Source organism: Ovis canadensis, chromosome 3 (genome assembly GCF_042477335.2).
Source record: "Ovis canadensis isolate MfBH-ARS-UI-01 breed Bighorn chromosome 3, ARS-UI_OviCan_v2, whole genome shotgun sequence".
Lineage (NCBI taxonomy): Eukaryota > Metazoa > Chordata > Mammalia > Artiodactyla > Bovidae > Ovis > Ovis canadensis.
In genome coordinates, this window is record NC_091247.1 from 106,322,824 (window position 1) to 106,337,052 (window position 14,229).

The following is a 14,229-nucleotide window of genomic DNA, read 5'->3' on the forward strand; positions in this document are numbered from 1 at the left end:
TTGGGGCTGTTCTTCCTTGTGGTCCAGGAGCTTATTGTGGTGGTTTCTCTTGCTGTAGAGCACAGGCTCGGGGGGGGGGGGGGGGTGGGGTGGCGCCTTTGGTGGTTTAGCACGTAGGCTCAGCGGCTGTGTCCCGCGGGCCTGAGAGCAGCCGGGCCTCAGTGCTCGTAGCACCCGGGCTTTAGCTATGTCCTGCGGGCCCGGGAACAGCCGGGCCTCAGTGCTCCTGGCACCCGGGCTTCAGCTGCCCAGTGGCTTTAGTCGCTCCCTTGAATCTTCCAAGATCAGGGATCAAACCCTTGTCTCCTCTGTTGGCATGCGGATTCTCATCTCATCAGTTTTTTATTTTAATGGATCATACTTGTTATGATCTTGGACTTGATCATTTGTTATGTCTAAGGACTCTTTGCCTAACCCTAGGTATAAGAGATTTTCTTCTATGTTTTCTTCTAAAAATTTGTTTACATGTTGTGTTTGAGTCTGTGAGCTATTTTTCGTTACTGGGGTGAAATTTAGTCTGTTGCTCTTTTGTTTATAGATGACCAGCATCATTTGTGAAAGGCTATCCTTCATCCATTCATTGCTTTTGCATCTTTGTCAAAAATCAACTGTGTGTACACGTGTGGGTCTGTTTCTGAGTTCTCTGCTCTGTTCCATCAAGCTCTGGGCCATCCTTTGCCCTTACCACATCGTCGACATTACTGTGGCTTTTGTCGTAAAATCGGGTAATGTGATTCCTCCAAATTTATCCTACTTTTTCAGAATTGTTTTCACTATTCTGGTTTTGTTGCCCTTCCATGTAAATTCTAGAATCGGTTTGTCTGTGTCTGCCAGAAATAACTGCTGTCATCTTATGTTTTTTTTGAACAAGGTAAGTAAAGAAACAAAAAATAAAAACGTTTTTAAAAAAATAACAAGTAAGGAAACAAGTACACAGCATTTTACTTGCTAATGAATTATTTCTATTTGCAGAAATACAGGTATATTTCCAATGATGAAAACCCCCAGGTTGTTATAAAAATTTTAAAGGGGTATATTTTTATATTTTACTACCTTATAGCCACTGGAAGTCACAAAATGCTTCATAGGCAAACTAGAAAATCAAGAGTTTCTATTCAAGTCTCTGCTGCCTTGTCAGTCAGGTCCCTGGGAATAGGTGCCTTCTGTTCCTTCTGGAGGGGTCTCAGTCACGCGAAGATGCTTTTTCTGCAGGACTTGGTGCCACACTGTTCTTTGCGTTAGTAGCACCCCTGGTCTTCTGATCCGTGGACACTGGACGCTTCCCTATTAATTTAGAACTAGTTTAATTATTTTGCTTTATAGTTGTCAGAGTATACGTTTTGCACTTCTTTTGCTGAATTTCTTCCTAAGTATTTTGTTAATTCTTTTGTAGATGTTTTCTTAATTTCATTTCTGAACGGTTCATTGTTTAGGGCATAGAAATGCAGTTGAGTTGTGTATGTCAGCCTAGTATCCGGTGGCCTTATTGAACTCATTTACTAGTTTTGCTCCACATTCATCTTTTACATGACCTTTGGTCACAGTCTGCAGGAATAATGTAGTTGTGCTTGGGAGAAAAATGACACAAATCAATAGCACCTGATATTCATTATCCTTTCACAAATGTCAGCAGATTTGATATTTCTCAGCACCCAAATCCTTTCCTAGAAATTAGAATATAGAAAACCAAATGCCCCAAATAGACAGAATAGAGGCATAAGGTTTCATGCCTGATTTGCTTACATTTTCTTTAAGGGTAAAGGATAATGAAAGCATTTTGTTATACAGTCTATTATTGATGTGTGTCTTAGTTGGGAAATATAAATCATTGAAAATTCAGTGTCTTGGGACTTTCCTGGTGGTCCTATAGCTAAGGCTTCATGCTCCCCATGCAGGGGGCCTAGGTTCAAACCCTAGTCAGGGAGCTAGGTCCTACATAACACAGCTAAAGATCCCAGTGCCACAACGAAGAGCTGGCACAGCCGAAATAAGTCAGTTTCTAGAAGATGCAGTGTCCTCCTCAGCACCACTTCAGAAGGCTCAGGTGCCGTAGGGAGTAGGCCGTGACAGTCCAGCCCCTTGGGGGAGAACGTATCAAGGATGGACTCATTGTGAGTTCTGTGAACTGGTGAACCCTTCTCTTTAGGGCTCCGATTGCACTAAAACCTTGGATTACTACACAGAAGTCTTGCTGAATCAGCACCCTCATAATTAATCCCATAATTTTCTAACACACAGTCTGGTTTGATTTTTACAACCTAGGGGAAAAAAATACACACTAGACTGTTCAAACTTAAAGAAAGGCCCCCTAGAGAAACAAAAATGAAAATTCCTAAATCGTTACTTGTGGTTCTTTGGTCCCATGATAAGGAGTAAAGACTGTCCTACTTTCTGTCTAGAAGAAGAAAGTATCTTTCAAAACATTTTGAAGTGAAATGATAGCAGATGTGGGTGCATAATTGGAAACAGCTACTTCTCAGAGCGCTTTTTGCCATCCAAACCCTAGACCTTCCCCCCTCACCCTCCCCGACTGAAACCAGACCTCCCCTCCTTTCCCCTGTTGGTCCCACTGCCGCTCAGAAGGACACAAGGATCCCATTTGACCTTATGACTTGTGAAAAGACTATTACTCACTGTCCATACTTCTAAAGAAACAATAAAATATGATATTTGCAAGACGTTTTAGGGTTTGTTGATTTTGTCTGTGTGTCTTCATCCCTTTTAAAAACCTCATTTGTGAGGTTGCATGCATGCTCAGTCTCTTGAGTCGTGTCTGACTTTTTGTGACCCCATTGGCTGCAGCCCGCCAGGCTCCTCTGTCCATGGGATTCTGCAGGCAAGAATACTGGAGCGGGTTGCCATGCCCTCTTCCAGGGGATCTTCCTGACCCAGGGAGCAAGCCCTCATGTCCTGCATCCCCTGCATTAGCAGGCAACTTCTGTACCACTGAGCCACCGACGTTAGTGATGTGGAAATTTCCTTGTTTCATGGCCACACTTCTAAGAAATAAAGCCATCATTTTCCCCCTCAAAGGGAAATAACTCGGTTTCCTTTTAAGAAACTAGTCTGGCAGGATTCCAGCAGTTAGGACTTGGCACTTTCACTGCCATGGGCTGTGTTCAGTCTCTGTGTCACTCAGGCATGTCTGACTCTTTCTGACCCCATGGACTGTAGCCCACAAGGCTCCTCTGTCCACGGAATCCCCCAGGCAAGAATACTGGAGTGCGTAGCCATTCCCTTCTCCAGGGGATCTTCCCAACCCAGGAATTGAACCTGGGTCTCCTGCATTGCAGGTGGATTCTTTACCATCTGAGCCACTGAGGAACATTCTCTGAAGAAGGAAATGGCATCCCATTCCAGTATTCTTGCCTGGAAAATCCCATGAATGGAGAAGCTTGGTGGGCTGTAGTCCATGGGGTCTCAAAGAGTCCGACATAACTGAGCAACTAGCTTCAAGCTGCACAACAGAACCAAATAATAATAACAGTCTTTCTCCTCATGTCTTCCACCCCCTAGCATATCCCCCTGCAGACACTGCTGAAGTTCATGGTGGACATTGCCCAGGGAATGGAGTATCTGAGCAACAGGAACTTTCTTCACCGGGATTTAGCTGCTCGAAACTGCATGTAAGAGTCCTGGTCCGTCCTGGAGGCGGTTGGGGCCTCGTGGTGGTAGACACTGGTTAGATATTGTAGGAGTGCTGGGGGGCACGTTGCTGTTAAGATACAGAGGACGGCTGGATTTGGGAGAAGGACAGCGCGGCTGGCCCTGGAGGCGGAATTTCTACCACCCTGAGATACAACTGGGTTTTCTGCTTGAGGATTTTCACTATCTCTGCCTCCAAGAGTCTGGTTGACTTCCAAAACTTTGCCCTGTGACTTCTTACAAAAATTTTTTACTGGAGTCTGGTTGAGTTACAATGTTGTTTTAGTTTCAGGTGTACAGCAAAGTGAATCAGTTGTACATATACTCATATACCCAGTCTTTTTACATTATTTTCCCGTATAGGTCATGACAGAATATTGAGTAGAGTTCCCTACACTAGGCAGTAGGTCCGTATTAGTTATCTGGTTTTTATGTAGTAGTGTGTACATATGACTACTTTATTTTCACACTCTCATGCAACTCGGAGTCCTAGCTGTGACTTTGGGACCCTCCCCGACTGCCATCAGGTTTTTTGGATCCAGAATTACATATAAGTCAACTCATCATGCCTGAGAAATCCCATGGACAGAGGAGCCTAGCAGGCTACAGTCCATGGAGACACAGAGTCAGGCGCAACTTGGAGACTAAACTGCAATCGTGAAGACAGTCGTGAGCAGCATAACAGTTCTGTCCCTGAGTTTTCATGATGCTGTCTTGTGAAGCAGTTTTGTCCTGGCTACACCAAAACTTTCCTTCTGCAGCGAAGAGATAAGGGCTTATACAAGAACTTTGAACGTCAGCTTCCCCCTCTCTTCAATCGACTTCAGTAGCCATTGTTGATGCTCAGTCACTCAGTCATGTCTGACTCTGTGACCCCATGGACTGTAGCCCACCCGGCTTCTCTGTCTATGAGATTTCCTAGGCAAGAATACTGGAGGGGGTTGCCATTTCCTCCTCCAAGGAGTCTTCCTGATTGAACCTGTGTCTCCTGCATTCCAGGCAGATGCTTTACCGCTGATCCACTGGGGAAGCCCATTTTTTGTACTTATCCTGACTGTTTTCAGCTGCATTGGGCGCGGACCTGGGATTTAAGGCTTTGCCTCTGATGTCGCTGAGGATGTGAACTCACTCTGTCTCTCCCTGTAGGTTGCGAGATGACATGACTGTCTGCGTGGCAGACTTTGGCCTCTCTAAGAAGATCTACAGCGGTGATTACTACCGCCAGGGCCGCATCGCGAAGATGCCGGTGAAATGGATCGCCATAGAGAGTCTCGCAGACCGAGTCTACACCAGTAAAAGTGATGTGGTAGGTTCAGAGCTTTGATGCGGGGCCTCGCATTGCAAAGATGAAGGCAAGGTGAAAGAAATGACCTCAGCTGGTGCCACAGGACTACCTACTCTTTGATGAACTGAGGATCGGGGCGGGCTCACCCTTTTGTTCATTGCTTGATGCTTTCATTCTAGGTGGGACACTAGATTCTGGTGAAGTAGCCTGCCGTGCAAAGGCCCTTCATTTATCCCCACTTTCCTCTGCTACAGTATAGTGACTAAGATATTTCAGATTTACATTAAATTAAATGAATTCATCCCGTAGCTGTTTGAACCAAGATGCTGTATAAAAGGTGCTGTGTAACGACAGATAACCTTAACCAGAGATTTGGGAAAGGAAAACGGGGCTTTCCAGGTGGCTCAGTGGTAAAGAACCCGCCTTCCAATGCAGGAAATGTGGGTTTGATCCTGGGGCTGGGAAGATCCCCTGGAGGAGGAAATGGCAACCCACTCCAGTATCCCTGCCTGGAGAATCATGGGCAGAGGAGCCTCGTGGGCTACAGTCCATGGGGTCACAAAGAGCTGGACAGAACTGAGCCCACATGCAGGAGAAGAAAACCCTTGCCAACAACAGTAGGAAGAGAATGTTAAACAGAGCAGTGACGAGACAGAAGGCTAGCCTGCCTTTGTCTCATTTCCCAGACAGCTCTAATAGAAATGGGGAGCTGTGCCGTTCCAACCCGTGTCACTGCCGCGTTGGGAGAGCGGCGTGTCCCTAACGCCTTGGGCAGCTCTGTGTGCCGTCGCCAGGGCTCTGAGGAAATGGCCTTTCCCAGTGAAGAAGTCCATTCAGCCTTTCTGGAAAGACTTGAGCCCTCATGTTGTCGCTTTGTCCTCAGTGGGCGTTTGGCGTGACCATGTGGGAAATAGCCACGCGAGGAATGACCCCCTACCCCGGAGTCCAGAACCACGAGATATATGACTATCTTCTCCACGGCCACCGGCTGAAGCAGCCCGAGGATTGCCTGGATGAATTGTGAGTCAGTTGCTCTCTACCTTGCGGCAGCCGGCAGAGACCTGGGGACGCACAGCCACTGGGGTGGGGCCGCTTACAGGGAGGCATGGGCAGAGGGTGACAGTCACAGACACTGGGACCAGAAGCCCCTTGTGGGGGTAGGCGGCGTGTGCTCATCCCCAGTGAGCCCACACATGCCCTCAACACCTATAATCCCCTCTAGGAAATGCAGTTGGCCTTTTGTGTGGGTGGAGGCAGAACCCGCAGGTAAAGAGAGCCAAGGGTAAGGGGCTTGAGCATCTGCAGTGTTTGGTGTCCACTGGGCTTTGGAAAACAATCCGCCATGGGTATGACGGAGGACTGTAAATCCTACGAGACACAGGTTGACTTCACAGTGCATGGGGTACTTGGATGATTCACTGCTCTCTCTCTTTTCAAGAAAGGTTGGCTTTATGAGTGGGGACAACTCTTCATTGCAGCTCTCAGGCTGCTCACTGCGGTGGCTTCTCCCCTTGTGGAGCACGGGCTGGAGAGCTCAGGCTCAGTAGTTGTGACGCACGGGATCGTCCTTGCCGTGTGTGGGCTTCTTGTTGTGGCCCATGAGCTTAGCTACCCCGCAGTATCTTAGTTCTTCAACCAGGATCTAACCCGTGTTCCTGTACTGGCAGGTGGATTCTTAACCACTGGACCACCAGGGAAGCCCCTTTGCAGATTTTATAAAAATAATTTCCTGTGGCTCCAAGGAGAGGGGCATTCTCACCATGTTTAACAAGAACTTTTCGGGACTGGGTACCTGCGTGGGCTCCATCATGGAATGCCTTGCCCGGCTGCCAGGGCAGGTGGGCCTGTGCAGGACACCCCCCACACACAGACATACTCACACTCGCACGCTGGCTCTGCTTTCTCACACCCCTGAGAAGTCCCCTGTCAGTTTGCTCATGGGCCTCCGACGTCCCATCTTAGAAGATTTTTGATCAGAGCCTTACTCTGCTTGGAGGTGGTGGTGGTGATTATGGTTGTAAACCCATAAAATTTAGAACAGACACAGAAAACCCAAGCCCTTTAAAAGAAAATCATGAAATCCTAATTTAATTAGATCTGGGGTTTCACGGTTGTTTCTGCAATGGCCACGTGAATGAAATGTTTGCTTCTGCAAATGAGGAAGCCCTTTCCATGAAGCAATATTGAATAGGGTGTTTTGTGGCGGCTTCTCTCTTGGCTTCTCTTGTGCTCCAGGAGAAGCTGACTGTGAGGTCTTAGCAAGGTCTATGCCGTGTCACACTGTGGTCTCAGATGATTCATGTAGAGCCAAGACGAGGGAAGGCTGAGTCGGTTTCCTGAGAGATTTTGTAGGTGAAAGAGCCTCAGTCTCAGCAATGCCGGGTGGCTGGGAAGCCGGATAAAGCAGCGACTCTGTGGTCTCTGTGCCCAGACTGCCCCTCAGGCCACTGCGGGCTTGCAGAGGCTCTGGTGAACCAGGCCTGCTTCCCAGGTTCCCTCTAGAGTCTGGATGCTGGGCCAGAGAAGCCTCTGTGTTTCCAAATCTGGGGCCTTTTCTCTTAAAAATGAGGCAGGCCCTGCTGATACTTCCCTGGTGGTGCACTGGTTGCAACTCTGGGCTTCTAGTGCAGGGGCACAGGTTTGACCCCTGGTCAGGGAAGGTCCTCATGCCATGTGCTGAGGCCAAAAAGAAAAAAAAAAAAAATTCTTAATAAAAATGAGGCAGATCCTTCTGAACATCTCTGTTTGCTGTCTAAACTTAGTGGAGACAAGTTGACCGCTGTGTTTGGTTGCCCCTCGGTCATGTTATAGCTTCCCTGGTGGCTCAGTGGTAAAGAACCTGCCTGCAACGCAGGAGACCCAGGTTCCATCCCTGAATCGGGAAGATCCCCTGGAGAAGGAAATGGCAACCCACCGCAGCTATTCTTGCCAGGAAATCCCACGGACAGAGGAGCCTAGTGGGCTATAGTCGAAGGGATCACAAAGGGTTGGGTATGACTGAGCAGGCAGAACAGTCCTTTTCCGGTCAGGTCTGAGAAACACAGAGATGCACGTAGCAGCGTGCACGTGGAGCCCTGCTCCCGCTGCCGTCTCTTCTCGTGGCATCACCCCTGCCTCCGAATGCCCAGGCTACAGGCCCTGCTCCCCGTCACCTCCAGGCGACATTCCCAAACTGAACTCACGGCCTCCCAGCTGCAGCTGCTGTGATTAGCACTGTCACTGTCCCCCGCTCCAAGGTGACACCCGAAGCCGCCGTGTTCTTCCTTTTGCCGCTGTGTCCCATCAGCCGGCAGGTATGTTTCAGGGTACTCTGGCCATCCCTCCCCCCAGTACAGGCCCTCCTCCCGGCTATCGTGGGTTCAGCCCCAGAGTACTGCAGTATGGTGAGTCACAGGACTTTTTGGTTTCCCAGTGGATATAAAAGTTACACTGTAGTCTAAGTATGCAATAGCATTATGTCTAAAAAAATGATGTACATATCTTAATTTTTAAAACACTTTATTGCTAAAAAATGCTAACCATCATCAGAGCCTTCCTCAAGTCATAATCTTTTTGCTGGTGGAGGCTCTGGCCTTGATGGTGGTGGCTGTTGGCTGATCAGGGTGGTGGCTGATGAAGGTTGGTGTGGCCGTGGTGAATTCTTAAAATAAGATGATTGATTGACTCTTCCTTTCATGAATAATTTCTCTGTAACAGGCGATGCTCTTTGATACCATTTATCCCACAGGAGAACCTCCTTCAAACGTGGAGTCAGTCCTCTCAAATCCTGCTGCTGCTTTATCAAATTTGTTGTTGGTGGTGCTGGTATTGCTGTTGTTGTTCTGACTCTTTGCAACCTCATGGACTGCAGCACACCAGGCTCCCCCATCCTTCACCATCTCCCAGAGCTTGCTCAAACTCATGTCCATTGAGTCGGTGATGCTATCTAATCATCTCATCCTCTGCCACCCTGTTCTCACCCTGCCGTCAATCTTTCCCAGCATCAGGGTCTTTTCCAGTTAGTTGGCTCTTCAAATCAGGTGGTCAAAGTACTGGAGCAATTTCTTCCTCAACTGAAGCCTTGACCCTCAAAGTCATCCATGATGGTTGGAATCAGCTTCTTTCAAACTCCTGCATATGATGATATTTTGACCTCTTACCATGAATTACAAATGTTCTAATGGCATCTATCAATAGAATACTGAATCTTTGCAAGAATGTTTTCAATTTACTTTGCTCAGATTCATCAAAGAAATCTCTATCCACAGCACCTATAGCTTTACAGAATATATTTCTTGAGTAATAAGACTTGAAAATCTAAATTACTCCTTGATCCATGGGCTGCAGTATGATATTGTGTTAGCCGGCAGAAAATAGCATAAATCTCGCACGTCTCCATCAGAGCTCATGGGTGATCAGGTACATTGTCAATGAGCAGCATTATTTTTAAAGGAGTCTATTTCTCTGAGCAATTGATCTCAACAGTGGGCTGAAAATATTCAGGAAACCATGCTATAAACAGATTTGTGATCCAGGCTTTGTTGTTCTCTTTATAGAGCACAGGCAGAGCAGATTTAGGGTAATTCTCCAGGGCCCCAGGACTTTTGAAATGGTAAAAAAAAAAAAAAAGACACTGGTTTCCATTTAAAGTCATCTGCCAATTGCATTAGTTCCAAACAAGAGAGTCAGTCTGTCCCTTGAAGCTTTGAAGCTTTGATTTCTGCTCTCTGGCTATGAAAGTCCTGGATGGCATCTTCTTCCAATCAGGACTATTTTGTCAACTCTGAAAATCTGTTGTTTGGGCTGTTACCTTCATTCATTATCCGAGCTTCTACGTAACACTGCTGCTTCACTCTGCACTTTTATATTATAGAGACGGCTTCTTTCCTAAAACCTCAGGTTAGTTTCACACTTTTCTTCTGCACCTTCCTCACCTCTCAGCCTTCATAGAATTGAAGAGAGTTAGGGCCTTGCTCCGAATTTGGTTTTGGCTTAAGGGAATGCTGTGGCTGGTTTGATTTTCTATCCAGACCACTGAAACTCTTCCCTTCAGCAATAAGGCTGTTTTGCTTTCTCATCATTCGTGCGTTCCCTGGAGCAGCACTTTCAGTTTCCGTCAAGAATTTTTCCTTTGCTTTCACAACTTGGCTAACTGTTTGGTCCAAGAGGCTTCTGGCCTGTCTTGGCTTTCATTCTTGACATGCCTTCCTCACTAAGTTTAATCATGTCTAGCTTTTGATTTAAAGCGAGAGACATGTGACTCTTCCTTGCGCTTGAACACTTAGGGGCCATTGCACGGTTATTAATAGCTTAATTTCAGTATTGTTATATCTCAGAAATATAACAATCTCTCAGAAGAGAGAGGTCCAAGGAGAGGGAACGGGACCGAAGAATAGCCAGTGGGCAGAGCCGTCAGAACACATGCAGCATCCATTGATTAAATCTGCCGTCTTCCATGGGCAGTTTGCGGCATCTCAAAAATATTATAATAGTGACATCAAAGAACACTCAATCACAGGTCACCCTAACAAACATTAATAATGAAACAGTTTGAAATGTTGTGAGAATTACTGGACTGTGACACAGTCTAATGCTGTTGGGAAAATCGCACCGGCAGACTTGCTCACCACGGGGTTGCCACAAACCTTCAATTTGTGAAAAACAGGGACTTCCCTTGCAGTTCAGTGGCCAAGACTCCGTGCTCCCAATGCAAAGGGTCTGGGTTTGATCCCTGGTCAGGGAACTAGATCCTGCATGCCACAACTAAAGATCCCATGTGCTGCCATGAAGATTGAAAATCTTTGTGCCACAGCTAAGACCCAGGGCAACCAAATAAGTCAATAAAAATTTTTAATTTGTAAAAAACACAGTATCTTGAAGTGTGATAAAATGAAATGCTAGAAGGAGCATGGGTTTATGCCTGTGGTGGTGGCGGCGGGGTGGGGGGGGGATGCAATAAAACAGGGTCCGCTTGCGCTATCAAACCACAGAAGCCCAGGGCTGGGCAGGGCCTAGAGTGGTCACACTTGTGGGAACCTAGGCACAGTGGCATCACAGAGCATGTAAATGAATGAGCAGTTCAGGGCCCTCTTTCCTGCAAGAGTGCACAGGCTATCCTTTCTCCTGTCTTCCTCTTTTCATCACCCTCAGGATCCTAGCATATCCTTTGGGTGGCGTCCAGACCTACTTTTCTTAAAATTATCATCTGATCATGAAAATGCTGCTAAACACAATCTTTCCATGGTCCCCCATTTGCCCAGAGAGTAGAAGCCAGACGCCTGAGGGTCTGACCCATGGCAGGCGGGGCAGCTCAGTGGTTAAGAACATGGGCTGGGGCACCAGACACTCCTCAGTGTGGGTCAGTTTCCCCCTCAAACTAGGAAGAGCCAAGCATCACCCTCTCTGGAGACTTGTCTGTAAAATGAGTTTAACAGTACTTGTGTGGGGACGTGTGTTGCTGCCAAGCTAACATGTCTAAAAGTACCTTAAATGACAGCTGTTAGTAAATACTACGGTCAGTCATTCATTTTACTGGAGAAGGTAGAGGTCACGGGCAAGAGCAGGGGTCCCCGTGTCTGTGAGTGGCCGTGCCTGTCTGCTTCACGGGGCAGCAGCAGACGGCCAAGACGCAGCAGCCCCGCACATGCCCGAAGCTGCAGCCACCCCAGATCAAGGGCTGTCTGAGCGCAGGGCTCACCTGCTGCTGTCATAGCACTGTCCTCATGGCTCACACACCTGTCCATCCTAGCCCACCTCTCGACTTCATTCCTCGAGGCTCGCAGGGCCTGGAATGATGGTGAGGGTGGAGCCGGGACACTGACCCTCACTCTCACCTGCATCCCCAAGCCCCTCCATTCCCTCCTGAGTGGGACAACCGGATGGTTGGCATGTGGGCTCCGGGTGCTGTGCTGGGGAGGTCACGTGCTCTTCTTCACTTCCAGGTATGAAATCATGCACTCGTGCTGGAGAGCTGAGCCCCTGGACCGCCCCACCTTTTCAGTGCTGAGATTGCAGCTAGAAAAGCTCTTGGAGAGTCTTCCTGTAGCTGGGGACAAAGCCGATGTCATTTATGTCAACACGCAGCTTCCAGAGAGCGGAGAGGGCCGGGCCCAGGGCTCGGCACTGACTCAGCTGGACTTGAGCATCGATCCCGACTCCATCATTGCTTCCTGCATGCCCAGCGCCACCATCAGCGTGGTCACAGCGGAAGTTCATGAGCACAGACCTCAGGAGGGACGGTACATCCTGAATGGGGGCAATGAGGGATGGGAAGAGCCAGCTATGGCTTCCGCCACCACAGGAACAGCGGAAAAGAACCGGGTTCTACCGGAGGACACACTGGTAAGGAATGGGGTCTCTTGGTCCCAGTCCAGCACGTTGCCCTTGGGGACCTCAGGGCCAGATGAACTTTTATTTGCTGATGACTCCTCGGAAGGCTCAGAACTCCTCATGTGAGGAGAGCTGAGATACTACTCCCAAACCCTGGAAATTCCTACTTTGAAGACCCTTGGTTTTTTTTTTGTATTTGCCTTCCTTAACAAGTAAGTGCCCCAGCTGGAAAGCACCATGTGAATGCTGTCAAGTAAGTCATCATTGTTTAAAGTACATAATATATATTTATTTAAAGAGATAGTATCTATATGTATATGGTGGAAAGAGACAAAGATACTCTATTTTAATAAAAGATGACTTGTATCATGTCACTTTTCTAGCAGATAGTAACATTTAAGCCCTAACAGCCTCATCTCTACGGCAGTTCCTGGATGTTAACATTGGCACAAATTTTTTTTTTTGTAAGTTTTTTGTCTTTTTCATGACTATTAAATATTTGTAAAATGAAATACCCTATTTGCCGTTGCTCCTGCTCTTAAGAAAAATCTGGTGTTCCCACCTGAATCATGTATTTGGTAAAAGTGATTCATTTTAAAGTTTTATAACTAATGAATTCTCTGATTGGCTTCCTAATAAAATATGCATGAGGAAGACTGTGTGGTACTTGAGACTTGGGAGAATATGGTCATTGGCTGCCTCTTGATGCCAGGCCCTTGATGCAGTTGCTCTGACCACTCTTGATAATGGTTTTTAAAGATATGGAAGAGACTTCAGTGGTGGTCCACTGGTTAAAAATCCACCTTGCTATGCAGAGAATGTGGGTTTAATCCCTGATCAGGGAATTACGATCCCACATGCCGCAGGGCAACTAAGCTTGGGTACTGCAACTCGAGAGGCCTGCGTATGGCAGCTACCGAGCCATCGCCCTCTACAGCCCATGCGCAACAACTGGAGAAAGCCCAAGCGCAGCAGCACAGACCCAGTACAGCCAAAGAAAGGCACGGAACCCGCCCCCCCCCCCCCAGAGAGCCCAGAGATGAAAAGCAAGCAATATTAGAGGGTTGAAAAATACCATCTGCGTGGAAAGATTTAAAATAAATCATAAGGGACTTCTCTGGTGGTCCAGTGGTTAGGACTGCACACTTCCATTGCAGAGGACACAGGTCCCATCCCTGGGCAGGACACTGATCCCGCTTGCCATGCAGCTCTGCTGAAAAAAAGAAAATCATAGATGAGTCCAAGAGGTAAAGCAGTTTTCTGTGGGAAGGCATGACTTGTGGGAGGGAGATGTGGGCAGTGAACAGGAAACAAGCTTAGAGCTCAGGACCCCTCAGTTCACATCCCAGCTCCGCTGGGTCCTAACAGTCATTGCTGGCTGAGCACGTCTTGTGTCTCAAGCACTTTATGAAAACTACCTTAATCTGTACGTCACTAACATGGGTAGCAGTGGCATCATCACCCGTGGGCCGGTAAACCGAGGCTGGAAAGGTTGAGGGTCCTCTATGGCCCCTGTCTGGAGAGGGCGGGAGCCAGACTTCAGAACCAAGGGATCCATTTCAGGCTGGCCCAAGCATGTGACCTGGGGAGTCTGTTCCAGAGCTGCTTGGCCTTTTAACAAACACATGCATGCGTGCATGCTAAGTCACCTCAGTTGTGTGGGACTCTTTTCGGCCCCATGGTCTGTAGCCCACCAGGCTCCTCTGTCCATGCGATTCTCCAAGCGAGAATACTGGAGTGGGTTGCCATGCCCTCCCCCAGGGTAACAAACACATGGACAGCACTTACCATGTGGCCAGGCCAGGAGTCATTTAATCCTCATAGTGACCCTACCAGGCATTGTTTGTTGTTGTTTAGTTGCTCAGGTCTGATTGACTCTTCCGAGAACCCATGGGCTGTAGCCCACCAGGCTTCTCTGTCCATGGAATTTCCCAGGCAAGAATACTGGAGTGGGTTGCTGTTTCCTTCTACAGGGGATCTTCCTGACCGAG

General features: G+C 47.8%; 1 protein-coding gene across 2 annotated transcripts in view; it reads left to right on the forward strand.

The window, feature by feature from the left end:
- MERTK (MER proto-oncogene, tyrosine kinase) overlaps nucleotides 1–12,892 on the forward strand; it is a 117,776-nt gene extending 104,884 nt beyond the window's left edge. For both annotated transcript variants that reach the window (XM_069583995.1, XM_069583996.1), the window contains 4 exons: nucleotides 3,517–3,626; nucleotides 4,792–4,951; nucleotides 5,814–5,950; nucleotides 11,851–12,892. In XM_069583995.1, coding sequence (XP_069440096.1) covers nucleotides 3,517–3,626; nucleotides 4,792–4,951; nucleotides 5,814–5,950; nucleotides 11,851–12,364 — 921 coding nt within the window. In that variant the 3' untranslated portion in view covers nucleotides 12,365–12,892. The remainder of the gene's footprint in view (nucleotides 1–3,516; nucleotides 3,627–4,791; nucleotides 4,952–5,813; nucleotides 5,951–11,850) is intronic.
- The last annotated feature ends 1,337 nt before the right edge of the window (nucleotides 12,893–14,229 follow it).